The following is a 20,860-nucleotide window of genomic DNA, read 5'->3' on the forward strand; positions in this document are numbered from 1 at the left end:
GGGCAGCCTGAATAGCACCGGGCAAGGCTGCATGGCACCTTGCCCCCCTCTAATGCATGCTTCACTGTGGTCCCTATCAATGCATTGTGTTTGTCTGTGATGCTCTTTTACCTGTTTCACAGCTGTCTTCTTCTCGGTGGACCAAAATAGATTGAACACAGATTTTCTGCCTCGCTCCCACACATGCACCAATGAGACATGAACAGAGGGGCTATTACTTTTTATTCTTCTTGCTTACTCAGGTCTAGCACTCTTTATCAGCAAAACTGGTTTTGTAAGAAAACTGTATTTTATGGACGACTCATGACTTCAGTTAGATGAAGAAAAAAATTCACCATCTTTACAGCGACACTGTGCATAGCATAGACAAGGAAACACTTTAGATAATGCACTCTGACAAAGTAGACGACAGACACAGTTGTTTCTCCGAATAAGGAAAAACTTGAGGCTTGTGACCAACTGTTCAATAACCATAACACAGTATTTGATGGATTTAAGCGTTGCAGTGATAGATTTGCTCATAGGTGATTCTTTCTCCACCTTTATATGTGTGTTCATGTCTGTTATCAGGATTATCTGATGGCGCTGTCACTGCAGCAGGAGCAGCAAAGCCAGGACTTACAGTGGGAACAACTCCCAGAAGGCATCAGTGATCTAGAGTTGGCGAAAAAGCTTCAGGAGGAAGAGGACCGACGAGCCTCCCAGTACTACCAGGAGCAAGAGCAGGAGCAGGCGGCGGTGGCAGCAGCAGCACACGCACAGGTAGGGAGGGTGGGAGATAGGGAGATAGCAGGTAAGAAAGGAGGTAATTTTATGAACCACGGAGGGTAAAGTTTGCCTTTTGGAAACGGAAAGATGTCTGCATCAGAGAGCGGAATTACAAAGGAGGAACTGATGATGAAAAGGGGAAGGTGATAGCAAATAATCATCCTTTTTCTCCTTAATTTGTGTGAGCAGAGTATAAAATTCAGAAAGTGGACAAAAAGAAATAAAACAGAGAACAGGAGATAAAAGTAAAACTCTTCAGTTTTATTCACATCAGTTTCTTTATACAGCTTTTCTCCTTTTTTACATTTTTCTTCCGGCTGCTCCTTTTAGGGGTCGCCCAAGTGGAGCATCTCTCTCCATCACACCCTATCCCTAGCGTCCTCTTCTATCACCAACCCTCTGCATGTGCTCCTTCATTGCATCCATTTATCTTCCCTGTGCTCCTTTCTCGTCCTCCAGCCTGGCAGCTCCATCTTCTACATCCTTTGTCGAAAATATCCCCTATCCCTGCTCTGCACATGTCCAAACCATCTCAGCCTCGCCCGTCTTTGTCTAAAAATTCACATTTTTGTTGTTGTTATTCACGAATTTTCAATTGACTGTTTTACAAAAAAAGCAGATATAACGTTCTGGAAGGAAAGAGAGGGTAAAGTAAAATGTAAAAGTGAAATTAGCCAAATGTGGCATAATATTTGGATGTAAATGATGTGATATTTAAAATCTCCATATATCAGTATCATTTCAGAAATGTTGAAGAAGAGGTCAGAGGTCCAAAGTACATGATATACCCATTTAACATTCCCAGTGTGCCTATATGTCATTAATACAAACAATTGCAGTGAGAGATGCAGTTTTAAATAACTCTATATATCATTACTACTTTGACCATCAGATCAATCTATTCACTTTGAAGGAGAGGTCAGAGGTCAAGTGTGATATATAATAGATTGCTATATGTTGACAAGACACACACTTGTAAGAATCACAGTTTCTAAGGCTTTTTCTCAGTTTTCAACCAATCAAATTATGAAGTTGACCTTGAAAACCTTGGTGGATGTAAGCCAACTATTAATGGATTGCGACCCCCCACCCCCCCACCCCCGTACACCACTAAAAAGATTGATCAGGATTCATTCAAATCTTTTTAAGCTATTATGTTCATACACGCTACCAAGTACCTCCTTGGCTGAGGTAATTACTGTGAATCACTCTTGCCGTAAGTAACACTGACACACATGGCCAAAGTTTCATGAGGACACGTCTTAACGTCCTGCAGGGTGTCAGGACAATCAGATTATGATAATTTTCCCATGTTTACCACACAGCATTAAACACATTCATACTATGTGTTCAACATGAAGTCAATATGTCATAAAATGAAAATCAAACAGAATAGGTCATCTTAAATTCTAAATATGTTTTACTTTAGGGATCTGTCTGCATGGGTTAGGTGTGGATGGTGTTTGTCTTTGTGTCCTGTACCTGGTGGTAAATGCACCGTACTGTATGATTATTCTCACATCAGTGCGAATTACAGACTTGAAAGAGCTCACAGAGCGACCACGTTCAACCTGAATGCGTCATGTGTTTGCATTCTCATGATCACCTGCCTGGTAGAGTCCTGTTAAAGTTCAGGACTGCAGTGCATGTGTGAAATAGCTTTAGTTTACCTCTCAAAGTCTGTGTAATTAATTCCAGAGAGAGATTAATTTTTGGTTGATCATTTCTTGCCACAGTTTTTCAACAAATACAAACAAAGCTGTAAATTTCTACTCTTTTGCTGTCCTGTTCGGGAAGGAGGGCCAGCAGGATGCTGCCGAGGGGGCCGAGACGGACAGAGGTGGTCCAGGAGCAGGGGGAGCAGCAGCCAGCGGTGGCGTAGCAGCACCGGCTGGAGCCACACCCAGCCCGGGGAAACAGTCATCTAGTGGGGAGCGTAAAAACAAGAAAGAATCAAAAGATAAAGACAAATGTGTTATTTTGTAACATATAGCTGTCTGCGTGAGTGTGCATGTGAGTGTTTTGTGCATTTGCTTATCTGTGAGAAAGGGGACAGAGTTTTTTCTCCATGGACTGGACACACACAACGCACAGCCCCCACTTGATGGCAAACAAGGGAAGGAGACGATTGAGGAGAGATGTGACTAACAGAGGATTTGCTGTTCCCAAACCACTGGTGCCTGCTATCCTCTATCCTCAGTGGAACCTGGACATCAGAGGAAGGGGCAAAACAACAACTACTACCCCTTCTCTTTCTTAGAGTCCGCCAAACTTTGTTACAAGTTGCACACTATATTTGTGAAGGGAGGGAGGGGGGTCAAGTTTACCTGGGGATGGTGTATTTTATAGCCAACGACATAATCCGAAGAAACTAAATCTCACCCTCTCACATTCTCTTCCTTTACAAAACTTAACTCACTTTGGTCATTTTTTTCAGTAGTGCAGCTTATAAGCTTTTTTGTATGCGTCAATATTTACAAAACATATATAGCCATTGATGCCAACATTCACATTTTATTTATCTGAGTAACCTGTAGCTTTGGGAGAGGTTCTATGTTTTTTTCTTTTTTGTTCCTTTTCTCGCAGTCTAAAGGGAAGTCGATGTAACGCCACTCGTGTCCCCCCTGAAACACTACATACTAAGGGTTAATTAGCTGCCAGATACTGTAGCTATGTTACAACACTCATCACAGCTTGCCCTGTTCAGATTTGCCTTACCAGAGTATGGCAGTGTTGTATTCTGCTCTGTCTGAATGTGTATGTGCAGTAAACGTGTGCTACTTTGGTATAAACGTGTCATTTACTGAGCATCACTGATGTAACAAGATTGCTTTTTTTTTTTTGTATGCTGCATCAGTTAAGCTACACATTTGGGACATTTTGTGTCTTTTTTGTTGTGATTCTGTTTCACAAAAACAAGATTTGGGACAGGAAAACTGAAGATTACGTTGGCACGTTATGTCTGAATCTGATGTTTCTGAGACGCGCCTATCTTTCGGCAGATTAGGTTTGCGTTCGATGGCACCTAGTTTAGAGTGAGCGGTAGTTTGAAAGTCTGTTCTGACAGCTTCCTGTAGAGCGTATGTGTCTGTGTGTGTGGAGACACTGTTAGAATCAGGGCTTTGAATTCAGTAATCCACATACATTTCTCTGAACAACGGAGGTCCTTTTATTAACATATAAATTGGACTCCAAATATGTGACATCAGGATATACAATATAATAGAGTCAGATTTAACAGCAGGCCGATAGTATCCTATGATATTAGCCATTTGACAGTTTGTCAATATCGGCAATCATAGTGGCCAATAAATGTAAACTAATAAAGTAAAGAAGAGATGGGAGAAACACCCTTCAGCTATTTTATGAGTGTTGATGTTGCATACTTTGTCCACCAGAGGGCACTTTGCAACTTCCTTGTTGGCAACACAAGTGTTTGGAACCCAAACGACTGCCGGCTAATCCGAGCAGAGTCGACCATAAACGAGAAAATGAAAATAAAACTAAAAAATAACAAATGTTACGGAAATCTGTTTGTTTTGTGGCTAATTTATTATAAAATCAGATTTTTAAATCAAATATCGGTATCTGTATATATCAGGCTCTACAAGATCATTTTCTGCTTTGAATTTTTCTCCCATTGTTCTCCACAGTTCTCCCTTTCCTAGCCCCTTCTTAGTCAGCTTCAGAGAAGACTAATTTTATCAGATATTTATGAACATTCAGGCCCAAAGTTCGCAGACAGAGCTGTCTTTGGAGGTTGTAGGAAATTCTGTGGTATCACCTTTAAACTTTTGTGCATTTTCACTGCGGCGCTGCGCATGCAGACACATGATGTACATATTTATCTAACCCATTCTTATAATTTAGCTAGTGGTTTGTGCCATTATTATACCATGGGACTGCCTCCTGACAAACTTTTTCTATCTACACATTCCAGTCGGATGCCTTGACTCGAGCCTTCTGCTAGAGACTGAGGGAGACAGTTGGCGTAGGAGGTCTTTGCAGCGCTTGTAAAGTGGTCTCCATTATTTTGTTGAGTGAGAAGAAAATTCTCTGTCAGGACAGCAGGCTACCTACTGTGTGGGAAACCTTTCTTACGAGCTTTGTGTGATGGCTGGAGTTTGTGCTCCCCATTTGTTTCTTTGGCCCTAGCAAGGCTATGTTTTGTATATATATACATAACTACAGTTGAATATATAACGCCTTACAGCATTTCAGCATATTTTATAGGACAAAAGGAAACAGGCGTATTACTAGAATGAGACAATCCATACATTTTTCACGTAAACGTCAGAACTTCTCTCAGGCCTTTTTTGATGGGACATATCCTCGGGTGTCTTTTCAGATGTTAATGTTTCTAATGACACGGTTCCTCGGCCTGAAGTCACTATCTCAGTCGCAACTTTTAAGCATCCGTTATATGTACACACCACACAACTATTAGGACACTTTGAAGGACTTGACACTAACACTGTTATTGACAGCTGAATTTATTCAAATAACAGTAAAAAGCAATGGACTGGCTGGTCCTGGTGAAAAATAAAGACCTCGCTGAACAGGGTTAAGGAACATTGTTACTTCTTTGCAGATTTTTTTTTCATGCACCTTAAAGTAATAAAGTAATCAAAATTTCTCTTTAAGAAGATAGAGGGGAGGCTTTCTGATTTTTTTTTCACCCTGTCTTGGCCCATCAACAACATGCTGATTAAACATTCCAGAGGAGATTTTTTTTAAAATTAAACTTTATTTTAAAGTTGGATTTGATTTTGAAGATTTTTATGTGGGTCTTTGTTTGAATACAGCGTGAAGTTACCTAAATGCCACAGATTTTTACTATTGTTTCAGATTTACTACTGTGCATCCGCTTGCTACTCTTAGTCATTATCACCTGAATTAAGTATTTTTGTTGTAATGTGTTTGGTTTCACCCTACTTCCTATGATGAATTGATCAGAAGGATATTGTGTGTTTAATGTCTCAAAGTGGTCTCTTGTATGCCTTGTAAAAGTGATGGTGGGGTAAATGCTGTAAAATTAGTATTTTGACAAGGTGATCGTTGAACATATAGTTGTTGTAATTGGTTTTGCACTGTTACATTGATATGCACTAACAGAAAAAAAAACATACCTCATTTTCTACGGAACACAAATTGTGCAAGAGTGCTATTGTTCTTTTGGGTACCTTAAAAAAAGTAAATAATGGCCAAAATAATAATTCTTAGTAGCAGTTGCTCTTAAGCCAGCTAAATAATACGAATTTGTAAAAGTATGAAAGGGCTGATTAAATGTTTTGGCTTAAAATGAAAGGATACATCTGTTACAAGGAGCCACTCTGTTTCCAGAAATGGCGGGATGTTGTGCAAAATGTAAAAATAGACAAAACATACAACTTTGCAGAGAGATATGGAAGCTTGTTTCAGCCACTGAAAAAGGAGCCATTCGTAGTTCATAATAATCTCACAATGTTGACTTACTTTTTCAGAAGTTTGAGTTTGTAACCCCAAATTGAGAAAATAACTTGAAATTTTGACTTGGCTTAGCTAAAATTGTTTGGGATTTTTTCAGTGGCAGCAACAAGCTTCCATAGAGAAACCCTGTTTTGAACTTAAATAGAAAAACAGGCAACATATCAAATATTAAAACTGGCGTTTTTTTGTTTTGTTTTTTTTTACTTTTTCTTACATATGCACATTTTGAATATGATGCCAGGAACACATTTCAAATAAATCTAAAGTCGCATTTTCTTTTCACAATGCCATGTTTTCCCCCTTTTTGAGAGATTTTGATTGTGTAAGCATTCAAATTTAGTAGCCAGACTCTCTAAAAACAGAGCCATGCTGTTGTCACATCCCTTTCTTCCGTGTGAAACACGTTGGTCCAAAATCTGTAGATATTGTTCAGCATTAATGGGACCTTTGCAGATTAACAAATTGCTCGTGTTGCTCATGGGCCTCCGTATAATCACAGGTGCTGCTTTTTAAACAATCTGAACAGCCCCTGTCCTTTTTACTCTGGAGGACGTGGTGCCAGTGGTTTCCAGAAAGACCATTCAAACCCACGCACAGTTGTCTGCTTCGGCTCAGTCCACTATAAAATAGACCGTGGTGTTTATGGATCTTGCTGTACATGAGGTTTTTAACTTTGTGGATGCAGCATCACTGCTTGCAGAACTGTTTCAGACTCCACGCAGTGATTCCCACCATGATTATCCCTGTTTTTAAGGCAGTGCAGCCCCAGAGCCTAATGATCCTCACAGTCATTCAGTTCAGGTTTTTCCAGCCTTGTCATTTGTATTGAGAGATTTTGTCCAGATTCTCTGACTCTTGTATTGATGATGAAAATGATGAAATCACTCAATTCTGTGCAGTTATCAATAAGAGCATTTAGATGCCTATGTCCATTTTATTTATTTTTTCTTATTTGTTTGTTTGTTTTGGGGTTTTTTTTATTGTGTTGCTGGCTTCAAATTCAAAATGAGCATTAAAAAGTTGCTTAGTTATAACATATGGCGCTTTTGTAGTATTTATAATTAAATGTATGGTTTAAATTAATTTAAAGTCTTCTTGTGGTTTAATTTATATTTTTCACAGCATCCAGATGTTTTTGGAAATCGGGCCATAGCACCTTCAATAGAACTTGCTGCAATTTGATATATTCGTAGTTAGCGGTACATCTACACCAGACTCAAGTATACCAATACAAAGGCTGGAGTTATCAGCTCGGCGCTGATATTCAATTCCACTGGTATCCAATTCCATCAGCAAAAAAATGGTGTAGGTTAACCCCTAACTATTTTTTTTCCCATCAAATCCATCATTTCATTACACAATGTTCTCAAAGAAAGGCAACAGGTCAAAAGTACATACAAATGTGAAAATGCTTCATCAGGCTTGAGTGTTTTCATTAATGTAGCAGAGGGAAATGTTCATTGTTGTTGTGTGACAGATAGATCCAGAGTGCTGAGCAATCTAAGGGAGATCTTTTCTTTATTGCAATATCAAAACTCCCAGATTTTACCCTGTGATGCATGTACAGTGTGGGCTGAAAAATAAAGAGGAGTAAAAGTTCATCATCGATTACCCCAAGAAATTTTTTTTCCACTGTCCGGCCTGTTTTGTTTATATTTCGCATAAAAGAAGCAAACAAAAAGGAAAGCGTTTGTGAATATGGGAGGTTACTCATTTGTGTTGATTTCAATGTTCATGTATTTACATAAATGACCAAATAATGTATGTAGCCTTTCACATTACAGTCACATATTGTATATGGTGATATATATATAAATATATATATATAACAAAATGCCTTATAGACGAGGGACATTCAACCTGATTAGAAGTTACCAGGAAAATAAAAAACTAAGATAAGTTGTTGGTTTGTTGTCATTGCTTTGAAGTCTTAATGTCTTTTGAGAAAAGTGGAAGTTGCACCATTTCATAGCCTGTATGTGTGAAAACTGGAACTGTGAGTTGGATCATTCCACGTAAAATTAATCCATTCTGGAAAAAAGTTCCAACCTGACCACCTGAGAATCAGTTAATACAGTTTCATTATCGTATGTATTGAAGCCGTGCAAAACTTCACCTTCACACTATAAAAAATATTTTGTAAGATTGACTTGGTTACTTTTTTTTCCAGGTGGGAGGAACTGGTTATATCTGTTTGCCTTACATATGAACAAGATGTATGAAGCATAAAAGTCCAAGGACACTGTACCAGTTGGTTAGACACTGCAGTGGAATATACACTCACCAACCACATCATTAGGTACACCTGTTCAACTGTTTTCTTTTTGAAAACACCTAATTAGCCAATCGTATGGCAGCAACTCATTAGAATTAATCATTGAGACATGGTCAAAATGACCTGCTGCAGTTCTACACACAACCATCGAAAATGCCCTTTTGTGTCAGAGGTAAGACAAGAAAAGGCCAGACTGCTCTGAGCTGACAGGAAGGCAAAGGAAATAACCACTAATTAAAACCAAGTTGCAGAAGGGCACCTCTGAACAGATGACCCCTCAAACCTTCTATCCGGTCTTCCTTCTCTCATCCCAACCGGTCGCAGCAGATGGCCCCGCCCCTCCCTGAGCCTGGTTCTGTCAGAGGTTTCTTCCTGTTAAATGGGAGTTTTTCCTTCCCACTGTTGCCAAAGTGCTTGCTCATAGGGGGTCATATGATTGTTGGGTTTCTTCTCTGTATGTATTACTGTAGGGTCTACCTTACAATATAAAGCACCTTGAGGCAACTGTTGTTGTGAAATAAAATTGAACTGAAATTGAATAAATGACTAAACTAAGTTTAGTTTACTGAGTAAGTCTAAGGTTCTTATGAAAGTTCTCTAAAACATATTTTTGTAAGCAATATATGGATTTTAGTAAAGTGTTTTATGTGTTGCTTTATAAACCAGTCAACTCTCAAGATATCCACCACTTCATAATCACTGTTCTTAAAAAAAAGTATGGGGGGGGGGGGGAAACATTTACACACACACACACAGAAACTTGTATTTCATTTTAAACTTCCAACTGGCAAAGCACGTACACGCACTAGCTGAGAGATGTGTAATTTAAATTTAAATCCAACTACATGCATGGCAGTCCGAGGTGTGCAGTATTGGTCCAGCTCTGAAAGAATTACGAAGCTTAACGAGCTTTTAAACAAAATTTAAAAAAAAAAAAAAGCACTGAAATGACCGAACAAGACGAGACAGAGGCAAGATGTTGGTTTAGTCACAGTTGACACGAAGCTTACAGTCTACATACAGTATGATGTCCCCTTCAAAGGGCAGGTTTTACCCATCTTGTGCACTTTTTCAAATTCAAACTTTCTACACTGATACTTCCTGCTAGCATGAGAGAGTTCAATGATGGACACAGGATGTCTCTACAATACAAGTTTCACAAAAAGGGAAAAAAAAAAAAAAAAAGCTGAAAAGCAAATGTTCAAATTTCACTGAAATAACAATGAGCAAACAACAACCATGTGTGCCCTTAAAAGCCTCGCTTACCTCCACTGAATGCCCTGCAGTTTGACCTGAAAGTCAAATTTGAGTTTAGACACACAGACCTGTCTGTGATTCAATTTGTGGCCTATGAGAGGTATTTAGCTACAATGCGGGCTCTTTTACAGTTTTATAATCATTTCTTTTACAAAAACAGGACATCCACAGCAAAAATGACTTTTCAAAAAAGATATTTCTTTTCGTCATCTGTGAAACTTCCAAATGAGTCAATTATCCCTTCATGTCGGGTTCTATAATACGCTAAAGACATATTACACAGGAAAATTGAGTGTGACGCTAGGCTACTGAAAATGTACAGAGAACACTCAATAAGAGAAGTCTTAACATCACTTGAAAACTTGTTACAAAGACTGTGCTGTACAATAAGGTTTCTAAATATTATTAAAACATGTGCACAGGGTTGTGTAATGGTAACAGCAAAACTGTCAGGAAAAAAACCCTACACTGGAGGTACACTTGTCTATACAAAATAAAATAGTGTCATCAACCTTTTGTGCACAAACGTGCCGCCAAAAGAAAAAAGAAAAAGAAAAAAGAAAAAGTTGATATTCTAAAAATAAAGTTCAGAAAAGTCTTCAGATCTTCAGGAGCTTTCATGTTGCAGATTTGTGGCTGTGGTTAGAACTGCCGCGGCGTTCCTTTGAAGGTTTTGAATCCGCCCACAGTGCCGCCACTGGGGATGGAGTTGTTGGTGATCTGTACAATTCGGCTCATTCCAGACGAAGAGTGACTGCAGAAAGACAAAAAGGTCATGTCTGAGAAGGATGGAAGGGCGGCACGCTACTCTGCTTTCTCAACACGTCTCCATTATGCAGCATACCTGGAAGGCGGCATCATGGCGCTCCGAGAGTCCCCCATCCTGCGATTATCGGAAAAGCCTCCACCCTGGGAGCTTGAGCCACCGTGCCACTCCTTCCTCATTCCCTGCTCCCTGCCGTGACGTTCCACTACGACCTGGCGACCCGAGCTGAAAGGCTGCAGAGGCAAAGGAAATGCTGAATGTGTTTGGGTCTCTCACACAGAGGAAAGCCAACTCAAAATGTAAAGGTTTTCCATCGTACAGGAGGATCAGGGAAAGACATCACTCCTTTTTCAGAAGATAAACTCACCTGATCACTCATCACCATGGGTCTTCTTTCATCTCGATCATTAAAGCTCCTTTCACGGTTGATGGAGTGGCCTCCTCTGAGAGCAGGACCTGGACCGACACCTGGGCCATCCCTGCCCGATCGCTCTGCACGCATGCGCATAGGCCCGCTGCTCAGCCCAGCAAGAGATTTCAAAGAGAGATTAGCTTTCCAAAACCATCAAGCAACTAATAATGCTTAATCTTCAAACAGGAGTTTTCCTTTACCGCATATCTCCCTTATTGGAGTTTATCCCGCCGTCATTCTTCCATCCATGCCCTCCATCCCTCGGTGCGCGATTGTGCGACATGCCCGGCATTGCGCCTCTTGCTCCCATAGGGCGATCGTGCATGGGAGCGGGGCGTCTGTCGTCTCTGTCCCGGCGGTCGGTGTCCCGAAGTTCAGCGCGTGGAGGTGGTGGCGGCTCAGCTCTGCGGACCGTTTCAAAGTTTTTGTGGTAGCGATCAAAGCCGGAGCCTTCTCTGTGAGGAGCAGGCCGACTCTTCTTCACCTCAGGCTCGCCGTCAAACCGGTTTCGTCTTGGAACACAAAGAGGACCAAAATGTAATTCACCGAAAGTGCAATAAAAGCTTTCTTTGGAGTCCATAAATGATTCCAACGAATGGCATCAACATTGTGATTAGTAAACTAATGTAGTTTAAACGTGTACCTGTCATACGTGTTGGGTGGTTGGCTGGCGGTCTCGGGGAAGCGGCCTCTCTCTCGGGGAGTGAAGTTTGTAAAGCGGTTCTGCTGCCTGTTGTAGTTTGAGCCTTGATTCAAACGGGCGTCAGGCTGTATCTTCTTGTTGCCGTTCCAATAGGAGTCGTCTCGTCGACTGAAACATCGAATACAGACACTGAGTCACGAGTGCGGGACGCCACTTGTCACTCTGCAATATAGATAACACTAGCTACCACTATAAACACAACATTACGTCACAGACTTTACATATTATGTAAATGACACTCGATAACAGCGCTCCCTCTCCTAATGAAAACCAAAAACTCTCAGATTATGGTTGTGCTGCGCACACACAGACCCAGTGATGATCTTTTCTGTACCGAAGTCAAACTGAACAAAATGTTACTTTTGAGAAAACAGAAGAAAAAGCTGTTAAGCTCTTCGTCAGCTGCTCAGTTTCCATTTTAAAATAAATGTAACTCATGGGTAATGATTATCCACACTCGTCTTCACATTAAAACAGCTGAGACAAAACTACATGTACCCGTGTTCCACTTCACGGCCTCTCTTCAGGTTGTTTCTCTTTTCTTGCTCAAAGCGAAGCTGCTCCTGCTGCCTCCGCAGTTCCTCGCGCTCACGAGCCATGCGCTCCGCTTCCTTCCTCCTTTCCTGAAAAAAATAAATACAAATTTAAACAATTAAAAATATGGCTGCGGTTACAACATTACGTTAGATTTGATTTAGATTTAAAGACGTGATAAAGCCGCTCCCATCTTCCTCAGCTCACTCTTGCCTCAACAGGTTAGCCCCCTCTATCCCTTAAGTGCTAATGAAAAAGAAGCTAATTATGCTGTTGCTGGGCAGTTTTTTTGTTGAAGCAGCAGCAAACTTTCTCACAGCTATTGGAGTTTCCCATGCATTTGCCACCACATCTCATCTATTACAAGCTTCATATTACCAAAATGTTGACAGCAGCTTTCGAGTGCCAGCTGCTAATATCAGTCAGTGCATGCAAGGGTTAGTAGACGGCTACATCTGTGACCACCATTTCTAGCCGCGCTAAATGACAGCTATAACATAAAAAGTTAGTCTGATACACGTTTCACGCTGTACCTGCTCTATACGAATTCTCTCCCTCTCAAGCCTCTCCCTTTCCAAGCGCTCCCGTTCCAGTTTTTGCCTCTCCATCTCCAGTCTCTGGCGCTCCCGGAGAAGGTTCTCCCGCTCTTCACGCTCCCGCAACAGGCGGATACGCTCACGCTCCCGACGTTCATGTTCTGCAATTTCACGGCGCCTGAAGACAAACAAGACATCCCTCGCCTTGAAACTCAAACATACAGCAGCCTCAGCATTTTATAAATCTACCAAGTGTAATAACTTGTGTGCGTACTTGCGCAACTCCACGGCTCTGCGGACACGCTCCATACGAGCCATCCTTTCACGCATCCTCTGCTCCTTCTGCTCCTTGATTTTCTCAAAAGGTAAGATGTCCCGCTCCTCCCCCTTTTTCATAAAAGGTCGCATTTTATCTTTCATCATCTCCAGCTAGTAGGGAAACAGAAATTCAAGCTTGAAAAAAAATAAGAACTAAAGCACATTAATCACAAACAAACAAAAAGTATAGAGAGAACTTCATACCTCCTCGGGAGGAATCAAACTTCTTGGCCGTCTTTGAAAGTTCATGTTAACAAAAGGCTGAAAAAGTATCAAACAGAGCACATTTGTATTCATCTGAAGACAAATACACATTTAAAATGTGGTTACAATTAAGCAGAAATAATTCTTACTTTGTCAAAATACTTTCCCCTTCTGAAAGGTCTCATTTTGCCAAAACTAGACTCTCCCTTGTTGTGATCTACCACCATCATCTTGCTTGGGCTCTTTGCCCCTGTTAAAAAAACAAAAAGCAAATTATGACCACAAAGCAGCTACGTTACACTCTCCAAATCAGAGATGAGAAGAGGGCTAAAACCTACGGCCATGCTTTCTGTCATCCTTCTTTGCACCTTCGTGTCCTGAACCAGATGAAACGGAGCTGGATTTTCCGCTTCTGGCATCTTGCTTCTTGGATACGTCTTTGTCCTTTTCAGAGAGTTTATCAACTTTCTTGTCTTCTTTTTTGTAGGACGCCTGTGGCCTAAATGAGAAAAGGACAGAAAGTTAAATAGGCTTTCATACAATTACCATTAGCACTTTTTTCCGCTTCCTCCTGTCACTTACTTGTTAGTCGCCTTCATCCCGGTGGAATTGCGCTTTTCATTTGCCTTCTCCTCTGCTTCTTTCTTTGAGGGCTCCTTTTTGAATGGATCATTTTTGGCCTAAAGAAAAAAAACAAAAAAAACAAGATTAATAAAAAACAAAAAGAGTGATACAGGACCAACGTTTTATTCTATGAAGAAATGAGACATAATGCATTCAACCAACCCTTTCAACATATATCTGCTGTCCATGAAGCTCTGTGCAGTCCAGGTGGGAGATGCAGCGTGCCACCTCTGTGCTGGACGACATCGTCACCAAGCCGTAACATTTCGAACCAGGACTGCGAGCGTTCGTAACCACCTTGGCACTTAAAACCTGTTGGAAATTTTTGTTTTCTCTATAAAATTCCAAGAATATTTTTTATGCTCAAAATAAGTAACGACAACTAAGTAACCACACACACAAAAAAGACGTTATCTACCTTGCCATATTTGCCAAAAAGGTTTTTCAGATCAGCTGCTTTGGTGTTTGAAGAAAGGCCGCTCACCCAAATGTTACGAGACGAGCTGGCAGTGTTGTTGCCGCTCACAGCTCCTAATAAACATGTTTTCCAAACAGCAGTAGTATCAGAAAAACCAAAACACCACTGAATTTTTTTTTTTCCCCTCTCTAAAAACATCCTTACCCTTTTCATCTTTTGCAGCTTTTCCATCTCTGTCTCTTGAAGAGCTAAAAAGCAAAAGGTTGAAACAACAAACAGGAAATGAATGACGGTAAATAACACCATGACGTAAGCTGACAGGCACACGGCTAGTGGAATAAAATAACTCGTGGTTCTGTTGAGGGGGAGAAAAAAAAAAATCCTTTAGGCAAGACGTGGATCTGAACCAATGTCTCAAAGGCTTCATTGATTTTTCCAGTGGTGAGATGGGGTCAAGTTGTCAGCCAATTTATTCTCTGGACAAATGAAATCTTCGGAGGTTTGTTCAACTTCAGCGAATCATTTGGCCACAAAGGGGAAAAAACCGTCATCACAGAGACTAATGCTCTTTTACACTGCCTTGTGTAGAAACTGGAAAAGGCTTAAAAATTGCTGGAAAGGCCAAAGTAACAAAATAAGAGTCGTTCTCTCAGCTTGTGGGTAACTTCACATTTTAACCGACTTCAGAGAAATAAATCAATGCCGTAAATGGCAGGATTAGGTACATCAGTGAACATCTCCCTCATGGCAAAAAATTTTTTAAAAAATAAAAAAATATTTCTTGAGGCTACCCACAATGTTGCGTTCTTAGTGAGCTGGACTTGGTAGTAGTATCAAAGAACTGACATAGAAAGACAAACCTCTTTGCTTGACCTGATGCCCCAGTAGTGCAGGGGCCTTTCTTCCCAGAATCCTTCTCTTTATCACCCGTTTCAGCTTTCTTCGTGGCGTCTCGGCCGTCTTTCTTCATGGGCTCGCCACGGGATCCATCGTCCTTCTTACCATCTTTGTGGCCCTCCGACTCTTTCGCTTTCATGTCATCGTCTGGGCTCATCTCAGCAGAGGCCTCTGGCTCATCATTGCCCTTCTCTGCCTCTGGATCTGGAAGTTTCACATGTTTACCTGTTTCCAGGAGGTCGTCACCATCAACATCCAGAGTGATGGCATCTTCGTTTGGGATTGAGACGGATAGGTGATCCTCCTCGGCTTCTTTAGAGGAATTCATGGCTTCAGCATCCATCTCAGCCACTTCAGGCTCGACCTCTGGATCCTCATCCGCGTCTGGTTCAGCATCGGGATCGGCCTCGGGCTCAGCGTCCACCTCTGGCTCAGGCTCTGAATCAGCCTCAGCCGCCACAGCGTCTGTCTCGGGTTCAGCCTCAGAGTGAGCGAGGCTGTCCTCACAGGGTGGAGGCTTAGAATTTTCACGAATACCATCATCTGTATCAGTTACATCTGAGGGATTTAACAAGGATAAACATGGCAAAAACACAACTTTTAACATTTGACATGTCGCATGTTACTTGACCTATAAAGTAGAATAGAAAGCACATTTAGTGTTAATGGTCATCGAGGGCGTAGACACCACAGGAAGACACAAAACACACAATCTCCTTGGACATGTGGGAATATTTCCGTGCTTCTCATTTCTTGACACATGAAGTACTTCAGTATGAATTCAATTCCCGATACGTCCTACGACAAGTCATGGTCGCTCTTCAGAAAGTTCACATGTGGAGGAATGGCATCAGTTCATCTTTTGGGTTTTCTCCATTTAGGCAAAATACATTCCCGGTGGGTCAGTTCTTGAAAAGTCGTCTGAGTTTTAGGATATCTTCTTTATCATCCAGCATTTCTTGTATAATAAATGTCTTATCTTAGCAGGTTTTATATGGGGGGGGATGTAAAAGTTAAAAAGTTATCATCAAATCCAACCCGCTGTAACGTGTCCATTCAGTCACACCCATGCAGTTAGAAAGAGTCCATCCCTTTGTGTACGACAGTCTATCCTTGCTGAACATGTTGTGGCATCTTCACTGCACACATCATGGGTGGGCTGCAGCCACCTGGGTACAAATGTATGAGGTTTCTTGCTGTTTCTTGACAAATGGCTTCTGTACGTGTACAACATGCTCACATGAATGTCGCAGTCCTTGAGTCAACCCATGTACCGACTTCATTCGCAGAGCGTTTCACCTGCCAAGACCTAACACGAGGTGCCCATTTCCTGTGGCGAATGGAGTGAACCATTCAGATCTACCCAACACACATTTTACAGGTCCTGTCCAATCATGCTGTCAATCACAGTGACAACAAGAAAGTGCAGTGATCCTCAAATCTTACAAGCTAGTGCTGCCTCCAATTCTCATTCATTCAGTGAATATATTCAATCTTCATTTCCTTAGGCGATGTAGGGAGACGAATGCCACTAAAAACAGAAATTCACTGAAGCAAACAACTGATTTCTTTTAAATATTTTGAGCAATCCAAGAAAACCGGGTACCCAGGCATCCTGTATCCAACGATTGACATGCGATGCAAAACAACAACAAAAAAACCTTGACTCGATCTTGAGAAATGTCTCAATTAATCATGTATTTGTTCCTCCTTTTATGTGTTGCAACCTAGATAGATGCAGTAGCTACCGGAAGCATGAAATACCACATGATATATGCATTGTACCTGGAATTAGCTGTTGAAAAAAAGAAAAAAAGGGGGTGGGGAGGGATCCAAATGTTAGCATTGGGGATTGGTGTGCTATCATACATACCCTTTTCTGACTCATACTCTTCAGCCTCCTAGAAAACAAAAACACTCAGGTGAGTTGAGAAGGCTGTCAGTGTCAAGTACAACAACAAAAAGGGTTTGTGTCAATGTCTCAAACATCAACAGATGTGTTTATCACAGTCACCTTGGAAAAACTGTCATCTTCCACGGTGTTGTCCAAATCCGAATCCACTTTCTTTCCTAAAAGATTAAATTAAAACTCAACATGAAAACATTTAGAAAACATGAACTTGTTGAGGCCCCAGTCACACCGGTCGGTGACCATCTGGCAACCTCCAGGCATAAGTACAAATGTTAGCTGTTGAAAATGAAAAAAAGGGGCTGGGGAGGGATCCAAATGTTGTTTGAATGTGGCTACTGGCAGTCACTGTGAATTGACTGGTAAAGCCCCACTGAAGTAGGCCAAGAGGCTGGTCAGTCAATCTGCTAGAGACCAAAACAATCGCAGGGAGGTATTTGGTGCAGCACCGTCTTTGTGAATGTGACTGGGTAACAGCCAGCACCCACTCAACAAATGCACTTTCCTCTGACAGAGGATGCCAGGGTCTCGCTGACCACACCTGGGGCAACCTGACTCTTATAAGAAAGAAAGATTACCTTTAGCTTTTCCGCCTTTGCGAGTTGGTGTTTCAGCTGAGAGCTGGAGCTGAATGTTTTCTGGGTCGCCACCTTCATCCTCAATAGCCTTAAAGAACAATCAAGTTAGGATTACTAATTAATCAGTATGCAAATTAAATAATTAAACAGCTCCCTGATAACGACTGTGTTTAGACTGTTCCTTCCCATTCCATGCAAGGCCACCTGGGTTGGCTGGAAGACTGTTTACTTAGCCTGGTGGGGCGAAGGACACTGTCTCAACTGAACTCTGGACACACACACACACACACATACACTGATATACACACACTCATCCCCCCTCCCTTTCTAAACGCCTTCGATGCTTGTGCCCTACCGGGGGAGATGGCAGTCGACTGGACCAGCGCAGACATGCTGCAGGACCGGATGCGCTGTCTACACCGGCTTTCTCTTACCCTTTACCCGCCCCTGTTGTCTTGTGTTTCTATGGTGTATTGATAGTCATGTGCTTTTTGTGCTGAGGTGTTTTTTCTGTTATCTAACTGTTCTCCCACTAGGAGCTCAGTCTGACCTCAGTCCTCCTCTTACCTCATGTTATGTATTTTCGTTGTTTTTTTCCTATCAGCCTACCTTCTGGCATGTCTCCCCAATATGATGTTTGTGTAAAGTTGGTCAGAAGGTTCCTTTGTAAGTGCGCATGCGCCATTAGCGTGCTGCCTGCTGTAACCCTAATTTCCTTCGGGATTAATAAAGTATTCTGATTCTGAGACCGACTTTTAAATGTGAACATCAGACAGTATTGACGTTTAGCTAAAAATCTATTAAACAGGCTCCTCCGTCTGTTTAAAGCAACCACATGTTCGACTATATTAACTAAAACAAAACAAAAACAAACAAAAAACACGTTTGTCCGTACCCTGGATGTGTCAGTAGTACTCATCGTGAAAACTCAATCGAAAACAAGCAAAACCAAAAACACGGAGCAGCCACTGCGCTCTTATTTAGATCCGGACTTACAATGAGCGCATGCGTATTTTAACAATAAAATCCACGCTTCCAGCACCTGGGATCAATCACGCGCAATCTGCTGCATCTGTTTGCGCTGAGATTAAGTGGTCCTCAAATGCGGCATCGAACCAGAGAGCCCTCGTCCGTCTGATGTTTCGAGGCGAAGGGGGAATAAACAGGCCTTTTGTTTGGGCACCCCCGCTAATTTAAGGCGAGCGCTAACATTTTTACATACTTCAACACAACCTCCCTTGGCTCCTGGTCCGAGCTACAAACACGAAATATTTCCCGACAGATATCTAGCTTTAATGCCTCCAAAACTCGGTCACTCTAGCAATTAAACTACGAGTGTTGTTCGCTAGAATCGATGGGAAATCTGTGACTACACGGGCTAGCATTAGCGTTAGCATCTGTGCACCGTGCAGCCAGGCTCGGTCATCGTTTCTGCACACATCAGCTCCGTCTGACTCACCTGTCTAAGTCGCGCGACAAGAACACTCTTCACACCAAAGGTGTCCAAATTTCTTCGCTTGAGCTCCGATTTAAGATCAACAACTCTTAATTCCGATATCTTCTTGCACTCGGTTGAAATGGCACCCGACGCCATTTTACCTCAAGATTACAGAATGGTTGCGCGCGCAGACACTTTCCCCCTGCGTCTTCTTCGTTGGTTTTCAGTAGTTATTGATTAAATGCTTCACCGTCATCTATTGTTAAGGCAAATACTTAATATTTTGGATAGTGATGTGCGATACCACTGATTTCCTTTCCGATCCGATACCAAGTAAAATTCAGGGTGGTATCTGCGACACTAATCCGATACCGATACTCTGTACAAAAACTTAATGTTTCATTGCATTTCATAATACAATATATAATTTTATTATGTAATTGTAATAATAACATAACCATATTGCTTCATAATGATTAGAGGACATCAGACAACTTGTTTTTATTGCTTAATAATGCAGAATAATCATATAGAAATAAAAAAAAAACTGAAGTTGTGCGCTATTTGAGCATGTTGCCTGCCTGCAGCACTAAAAGACTGCGAGAGACGTCTGTGTCCCTGTCCTCCTCTACAGTTCGCCTCAACATAAGCTCATCATATTCTGTGATGTGATTTACTCCGAGGTGTTTGACGAGGTCAGTGGTGTTGCCACAACACCTCACTGTCTTGCCACATATATCACAAACCGCGTCTGGGCTGTTTGTGGAGGTAAAACGCGTCCACATATGACTCTGTTTGCGCTCAGCCATTGTTGTGAGTGTGCAGGCCAGGGGCTGCGACACATTTATACAGCCGTATTTCGCATATGACTATGAAAGGCGTAAGAGGAAGTAGTTCCTTCCAAATTAGACGATCCGAATGGTATAGTTTCTTTTCACTGCGTTCATTTTAATGGAAAAACTACAAATTTACCCCAGAGTACTAAAATATCGATATTATAATATGAGAATCGATTCTAGAACATAAATTGCTGGTATCGGAAGAATCGATATTTCAGTCTCGATCCGCACACCACTAATACTTGAGGGCGCATGGGAGTTTGCCCAACCAGTCTACATGTGTTTTGTGGACTTGGAGAAGGCATTTTTTTTATTTCTATATGATTATTCTGCATTATTAAGCAATAAAAACAAGTTGTCTGATGTCCTCTAATCATTATGAAGCAATATGGTTATGTTATTATTACAATTATATAATAAAATTATATATTGTATTATGAAATGCAATGAAACATTAAGTTTTTGTACAGAGTATCGGTATCGGATTAGTGTCGCCGATACCACCCTGAATTTTACTTGGTATCGGATCGGAAAGGAAATCAGTGGTATCGCACATCACTATCAAGTATCCTTGAGAGGATAAAGAGCTGGTCTTTCTATACTCGGTCACTGACTCTGTCATAAGATAAGAACTTTATTTATCCCGAGGGAAAGTATTTTGTCATACACATGCTCAATGCAGCAAGAGAGACAGAGGAATAAGATATATAATATATACAATAAGAATAATAGTAGTAATATGTAGTAGGTAGGATAGTGCAAAATATATCAAATAACTCCAACGAAGTAACAATGTAAGTATATCCTGAAAAATAAATAACTTAACTATCAGTGCAGGTGACTCTAAAAAGTGACATAGTATTATGCAATTAAATAAAAGAGAGTAGCAGCATATGATGGGGAGATGAAACAAAC

The 20,860-nt window shown here is 41.2% G+C and overlaps 2 protein-coding genes across 4 annotated transcripts in view; one reads left to right on the forward strand and one right to left on the reverse strand.

The window, feature by feature from the left end:
* Positions 1-10,335, forward strand: part of mindy2 (MINDY lysine 48 deubiquitinase 2) — a 30,071-nt gene extending 19,736 nt beyond the window's left edge. The window contains exons 8-9 of one of the 2 annotated variants that reach the window (XM_082542586.1): positions 571-762; positions 2,566-10,335. In XM_082542586.1, the coding sequence (XP_082398712.1) occupies positions 571-762; positions 2,566-2,754 (381 nt within the window). In that variant the 3' untranslated portion in view covers positions 2,755-10,335. Of the gene's footprint in view, positions 1-570; positions 763-2,565 lie in introns of those variants that run through there. The other variant, XM_082542587.1, reaches the window with a different exon arrangement.
* sltm (SAFB-like, transcription modulator) lies at positions 9,479-19,295 on the reverse strand. 2 transcript variants are annotated; one of them, XM_082542573.1, is made up of 20 exons: positions 19,128-19,295; positions 17,669-17,756; positions 17,196-17,251; positions 17,055-17,082; positions 15,145-15,739; positions 14,489-14,532; positions 14,285-14,397; positions 14,029-14,178; positions 13,825-13,922; positions 13,581-13,741; positions 13,392-13,492; positions 13,243-13,299; positions 12,995-13,149; positions 12,718-12,898; positions 12,149-12,273; positions 11,591-11,758; positions 11,148-11,459; positions 10,903-11,050; positions 10,614-10,768; positions 9,479-10,523 (listed from the first exon to the last, which is right to left on the reverse strand). In XM_082542573.1, exons 1-20 carry the CDS (start codon positions 19,260-19,262, stop codon positions 10,412-10,414), a joined length of 2,982 nt encoding a protein of 993 aa, XP_082398699.1. In that variant the 5' UTR covers positions 19,263-19,295; the 3' UTR covers positions 9,479-10,411. The 2 variants fall into 2 exon arrangements, with proteins under 2 accessions (XP_082398699.1, XP_082398700.1); XM_082542574.1 differs by lacking the exon at positions 19,128-19,295 and adding an exon at positions 18,564-18,662.
* Between the last annotated feature and the right edge of the window lie 1,565 nt (positions 19,296-20,860).

This window comes from Aulonocara stuartgranti (genome assembly GCF_965226115.1).
Source record: "Aulonocara stuartgranti genome assembly, chromosome: 1".
In the NCBI taxonomy this organism is placed as follows: Eukaryota; Metazoa; Chordata; class Actinopteri; order Cichliformes; family Cichlidae; genus Aulonocara; species Aulonocara stuartgranti.

Excerpts from the sequence above, each read along its gene's own strand:
- sltm (XM_082542573.1), bottom strand. The coding sequence starts at position 19,262 with ATGGCGTCGGGTGCCATTTCAACCGAGTGCAAGAAGATATCGGAATTA. Across the intron at positions 13,150-13,242 it reads GTTTGATTCCTCCCGAGGAG|CTGGAGATGATGAAAGATAA; the intron begins GTATGAAGTTCT and ends TTTCCCTACTAG. Across the intron at positions 10,769-10,902 it reads CCATGGTGATGAGTGATCAG|CCTTTCAGCTCGGGTCGCCA; the intron begins GTGAGTTTATCT and ends TTGCCTCTGCAG.